This window comes from Dipteris shenzhenensis, chromosome 1 (assembly GCF_047967505.1).
Source record: "Dipteris shenzhenensis isolate YYH24624 ecotype China chromosome 1, Dip_SZ_1.0, whole genome shotgun sequence".
Lineage (NCBI taxonomy): Eukaryota > Viridiplantae > Streptophyta > Polypodiopsida > Gleicheniales > Dipteridaceae > Dipteris > Dipteris shenzhenensis.
Window position 1 is genome coordinate 69,314,483 of NC_141596.1, and position 5,915 is coordinate 69,320,397.

The 5,915-nt window shown below is 42.0% G+C and overlaps 1 protein-coding gene across 1 annotated transcript; it reads left to right on the plus strand.

The window, feature by feature from the left end:
- The first annotated feature begins 668 nt into the window (after positions 1–668).
- On the plus strand, positions 669–1,910 carry LOC147906290 (mitochondrial import inner membrane translocase subunit TIM17-3-like). Its single transcript, XM_087377742.1, has one exon. The coding sequence runs from the start codon at positions 896–898 to the stop codon at positions 1,589–1,591; it is 696 nt and encodes a 231-aa protein (XP_087233868.1). The 5' UTR covers positions 669–895; the 3' UTR covers positions 1,592–1,910.
- Positions 1,911–5,915: the final 4,005 nt, after the last annotated feature.

Below are 5,915 nucleotides of genomic sequence, written 5' to 3' on the forward strand. Positions count from 1 at the left end.
AATAGCCTAGTGACCTTGACTTGTATGGCCGTGATTAGTGACCTTGACTTGTATGGCCATGATGATTGCTAAAGTTGTAATTTTGGTCTAATCTGTTAAGTAGTCGAAGATTTTCTAAGACAATTAGAGATTCTTTGTAGGTGCTCTAAGGGTCCCTCCCTAAGGAGTTTTCAAGGGGGCTAAGCATAGTTAGGCTCGAAAAATTAGTTGAAAAGCTATTATCTTCCATGACCGTAAGCTCATTCACTATGAAGGCCCGATGTGTTTGGAAGCGAAAGGCCTTTAGCTTTGTGAGGGATTTTTCATGGGAGTCCCTTTTGAGGACTCCTTAGGAAGGCATCCCCTCATGACTTCATTCATTAAGTTTGTGAGTTTTTACCTATTGAAGCCTTCCCTTGTGCACTTTCTCAAGAAGGATTGGACCTCTAAGCTAATGAGGGATCTCCTCATGATTGATCCTTGGTTTGTTAGTCGATTTGTTATTCGAACATTTAAGAAAATCGTGCTTTTAAACTTGACCTCTTTAGTAGGAAGATAATGAGCAAATGGACTTGTTTGCCTAAATCTATCATTAGGATTAAACCATCCTCGTCTTTTCTCTGAGCATCCCTCAATACGGAGGTTCCCTCTCCTTATGCCCAGGGCGATACTACTGATGCAAAAGATCATGGTTGTATGTAAACATGCATGCTTTGTTAAACATACTACTTAAACTATTGTGAAAGCTATATGAGAAGAAACCATTGATTGATGGTTTAGGTTGAAGTCGTCAAGCGCAAGCAACCTCTCCACAGTGGAGGATCGGCGCCCACGTCCATTCACCAGCACCTTCCACGCTCTTCGCTTCTTCTTCCATCCATCCATCCCCCCCCCCCCCCCCACGCCTCCTTCCGCCATGTCTGCGCCCGATCAATCCCGAGAGCCTTGCCCTGACAGGATTCTTGATGACATCGGCGGTGCCTTCGCAATGGGCGCTGTGGGTGGTTCCGTCTTCCATTTCCTTAAAGGCGTGAAGAATTCGCCCAAGGGCGAGCGTGTCTTCGGCGGTGGCCAAGCCGTGAGGATGAATGCTCCGCGTGTGGGAGGAAGCTTTGCTGTTTGGGGAGGCTTGTTTTCCACTTTTGATTGCTCCATGGTTTACCTGCGACAAAAGGAGGATCCTTGGAATTCCATCATCGCTGGTGCAGCTACCGGTGGCTTTTTGCAGATGCGGCACGGTTTGAGATCTGCCTCTCGATCTGCTATGTTTGGTGGTTTGATACTTGCCCTCATCGAAGGAGCTGGTCTTATGCTTAATAGGGTTCTCGCTACTATGCCTCAAATGCCCCCGCCCATGGAGGAACCCATGCCGCAAATGGCTGGTGTCGGAGGAGCCACATTTGGGGGAATTCCTTCGGGTATTCCTAGCACCGCTCAAGGGATTCCTGCTGTGAGCAACGCGACTTCAAGCGCAGAGGATTCAAGGTCGAGCTCATGGATTGGAGGATGGTTAGGAACGAAGAAAGAAGAATCATCGACTCCCGCTAGCGAAACTTTGGGCTCGTTTGAAACTACATCAGGAACAACGATGCCCACATTTGACTACAAATGAACATGTTAGACCATCGGGCTGAAAATGTAAGTTGGCCCTTAATTCGAATTCACAAGTTCAAATTGGGTTATCGTCAGTTTTCTCCTCCATCTCTGAGGTTCTCACAGTTAGAGTGGGGCTCAAGGTTCTCTGAGTTCGGCTGGAATTTGTCGGAACTAGTTAAGTGTTCCACAGGATTATTCCAGGAACGCGCTCTCAAAATTGACGCCCAGACAGCTGAACTCTGCTTGCTACGAGAATGGCAACAAATAAGCTATCTATCTGGGATCGCCATATGCCTTTGGGAATGATGTGATATTATTTCCTCTTGATGTGACCATTGACTTTTATGACTCTGCAGTAAGTGCCTATGTTGTCTGCTCTGTGCTCTACCTTGATTGGTTTTGTTTGAGTCATTGCATTACTTCTTTTCGGAAGCATGATGTCATTAATCTTACATGACAATAGAGGCTAAAAAGGCAGTCCTTTTTACAGCTCTGTAACACCTTTATTGCACACTGATGAAATGTCTTGTGCCGTTTTAGTTGATGGGAAGACATCTGCACCTTGAGAATTTTGGGTATGAGCTTGTTTTTGCTGTTAAAGAGGCCCATTTTGACACTATCTTTTCTGTCTTTTCAGCAATAAACTGTGGATGTGTGTGATCTACTTTTAAGAGTAGGGAATAGCTGTAAATCTGCAAAACAGACATTTAATTAAAGATGAAGCTTCTCTTCCGTGGACTAATTTTGGTGTGTTTGTTCACATACTTGCGATTTATTTATGTGCTCCGTTTGGTTTATGTCAGATGGCAGCCACTAGTTTCCAGGCTCTCTGGGATTAGATTTTTGAGAGCTTGGTTATTTTCTGGGCTCATCAGGTTGGCTTTTGTGATGAAACTTTCATGGATTATGACCACATTGAAATCTTTGAAATCCCCCCCCCCCCCCCTTCTCTCTCTCTCTCTCTCTCTCTCTCTCTCTCTCTCTCTCTCTCTCTCGACTGAAATATCTTGAGTCTGAACACAATTGCCTTATTGATTGGGATTGTACCTGGAGTCTGCAGGTTTTGTCACGATGAGTAGGTTGCAGTAGACCTAGCAACACAGTAATGGCAGAAGCTGCAGGCTTGCAGTGGATTTTGCAGACAGGGCTAGTGCCTATTTAAAGGCCTTATAGGGAGCAGCAGGGAGGTCGGCAGGTGCCCGGCTGACGTAGACCAGGTCGTGCTGCACAGAGACTTGGTCAGCCTGCAGTAGGGTCATTACTGACCCTTGTTGGCCGACTCAATAGGCTGTCCACAGGAGGGGACCAGGCCCCTCTACACCTTAAAAAAGGTGATTAATTGCCATTCACTGCAGGAAGGAGAGGGAGTGAGCACATAGCTTTATTCAGTTCAGTATTTCAGTGTCTTGACTGGAGTTTCCCCAGCACCTTGCTGGATGTTTGTGGCTTTTCTCTGAGCAGTTTTTCCTGCATCTGTGAACGATTATAATCTGAGTCCTCTCTATCTCTTCTCTTCCAGATTTGCAATTTACTGCGGTCCATCTGTGAGTGCATCCGTATGCCAGATCTGAGAGTCTTTATCCTGATTCTAGTATATCTGCTGCAAGGGTTTGCTACAATAAGCATTCTCTATTTCTGTCAGAGCCACAGGTGGAACTCTCGTGATAATTTACTCCTTCCACTCTCGAAGGTACCCTATTTCATGTGCTAATTCGGTTGCTACAACATATTCTATTTTCTCCTTCTGTGATTGCAGAAGTGATGACCCCTCATAGGTTGGTCAATTGGAAAGAGAGCGAAGTACATAAAGAGTGAGCTGAACAGGGTACCTAATATGAGGCTTGACACATGCTCTCTAGGACTATTTTCTCTTTCTGAGACGTCGATTGCAAATATCTCCACCTTGTCCCAAAATCATCTTAGAATAAATAAAACTCTAATCAGAGTCGAGAAACAAAAGTTATTAAATCGCTTCCTTGCAGCACTAGAGCGTCAAAGAGTGCCTTCAAGAGTACTGACTTTTGTGGAAAGGATGGTTGTTGGTTATTGAGTATTGTTTTATTGACTTTTGTGGAAAGGATGGTTGTTGGTTGTTGAGTATTATTTGAAGTTGTGGATGAAGCTTAGTATGGTCATGGCCTCATTTAATGAGACCAATACTTAGAGAATTAAAGCCAATGTCTCATAGAAGTTGGCAAACTAAATCTGGATTGCTTGTACCCTGAGTGCTTTGCTTGAAATCTTCATTTGATTTTGATATGCTTTTCAATTCTTGCTCGATTTTTTAAACTTCTGGATTAAGTGTATGTATCTTTGTGTCCCAATGGGTTCCCTAGGTATCATATTAAATTTTGGTTGCATCCTATAATGTGGAGGAGCGATCAAGTATTCTAGCTTCTTTCTCCTCCCTTCTGGATGTGGTTCAAGCTTGTTGACTAGGGCAACATTGAAATAATTTATATTTTTTCTAAATCCTTGAATGGTACTTCCACCCTCCTCTAGATTTTATCTTTGTGTACTTTGCCAAATATCTTGAATGGGATTTGTTGCATCAGGATTTGAGCAAGTCAGCTTGCTTTCTCTATCGTGTCTCTCTTGGATGTCTATATAGGATCATCCTCACCCCTAAGATGGTCAGGGAGTGCAAACATTCTTGTGCTAAAATATGGGATTGTTTGAGGACAAGCATTGTTCATGGGAGAAGATAGGTTCAAGGGAGAGGGTTAAGTGGTTGGCTCTACGAAAATCACAAGGGGGATGGCTTGGAGAAGACAAAAAATGGGATGGGTTTTGAGAGTTTGGCTAACAAGGGGAAAATAATTCCTTGATAAAGGATATGATGGTTATGGAAAAATATTGGGAGTCAAGGGATTGGTATTTTTGAAATTAATGAATGAGGTGGAAATGGCTAGGGGCCATGCGTGAAGAAACATGGTAGGAATATTTATTGGCTTTCATCTCCTAGAAGTGGTGAGGAGAAGCCGAGAGGGATAAAAAGACATCATGATGGAGGTCAGTAGGTATGGGGAAGGTTGGAGGTGAGGTTATCTACATGTTTATCAGACACATGCTTCTCTATGAGTACTAAAACTTTAAGCTTCAATGCCAAATTGGCATATGATATTGTATATGTTGGATGTAGGTGATGCCTTTAGAGTAGAGGTATCAATGAATGAGTTGCCCTTAGGAAAGGACTACCCTCATGAGGCGTACATACATTGTGAAGACACGGTGATTGATCTTTAGAATTTGTGTGCATTGCAAAGCAAAAGGCGTTCTTGTCATAGCTCCAAGAGCATTCTCTCTAGTTGATTTATCCGAGTTTGAAAGTCGGCAAGTTTAGGATCTTTATTTGTTGCAATTTCCATTGCACTGAAACCTTGATCTCCAAGTGATCTTTACTAATCAAGATGCTAATGATCTTGTGGTATAAACCTATAACTACTAGTGTCATATCTTGTCCCCTCTGGCTTTGGGGTTCTTACCTCTTTTCTTTGTACTTGTCATGCAATGACTTATATTTCTCTTTTAGAATTTTGACTTGCTATATGCTTTGACCTATTAGTGCTCACAAATTCTCACTTGTAATTCTAGCATTTGCATCAATTGGTTCATGTGTCTTTCCTCCAATTTTACATTTTTCAATGATGATTCTATTAATTGGTCTTTTGTTGCATTTAGCTCTTGTTGCATTCGATTGTCTTTCGCCTTGAAGCTCTCGTTAAATTCTTGGGTTTTTTCTACTTACTTTCGTCTGAATTCTTCCAAGTTGGCTATGATTTCCTTTACATGAATGAGTTATGCTTATTGAGTCTCATACAAACTTTGAAGCTCTTCTTGAGATGATTTTTCAATTTCCTTATGCAATTTTGTAGCTCTAGTAGACTTGTTGTGGCTATTTTTTCAATTTGTTGGCTTTGTTCTAGTAATTGCTACAGACACACTATTTCCAAATTTTTGTTTATAAACTTTGCTCTCAAATTTGAATTTTTCCTTAACTACTTGAAGCCTTTCTTAGACCACGAGAATTGTTGGTTTTTCTTATTCCATTTGTTGTTCCTCCATGCTTAAACTATGGGTGTCTTTGTTGATAACGTTGATAGAGTTCAGATCCATGGGTCCATGGTGCATGTGTGTGTGTAGTATCATTTATTTGTACTAGCTCAGCTACCTATGGTGTTTATTGTGTTGTGAGGATAAGATTGAAGCATTCATTGCATTTGTAATTGTGAGAATTATTGAGGAACCTATTGGTATCATATCCATTTCCAATTGTCCTCTTGTTCCATGGATCATTTGGTTTGTCTTTGTCTCTTTTAGCACTTACGACAGGTAAGAGT

What these genes read in the sequence shown, in the direction of transcription:
- LOC147906290 (XM_087377742.1), top strand. Translation starts at nt 896, where the DNA reads ATGTCTGCGCCCGATCAATCCCGAGAGCCTTGCCCTGACAGGATTCTT.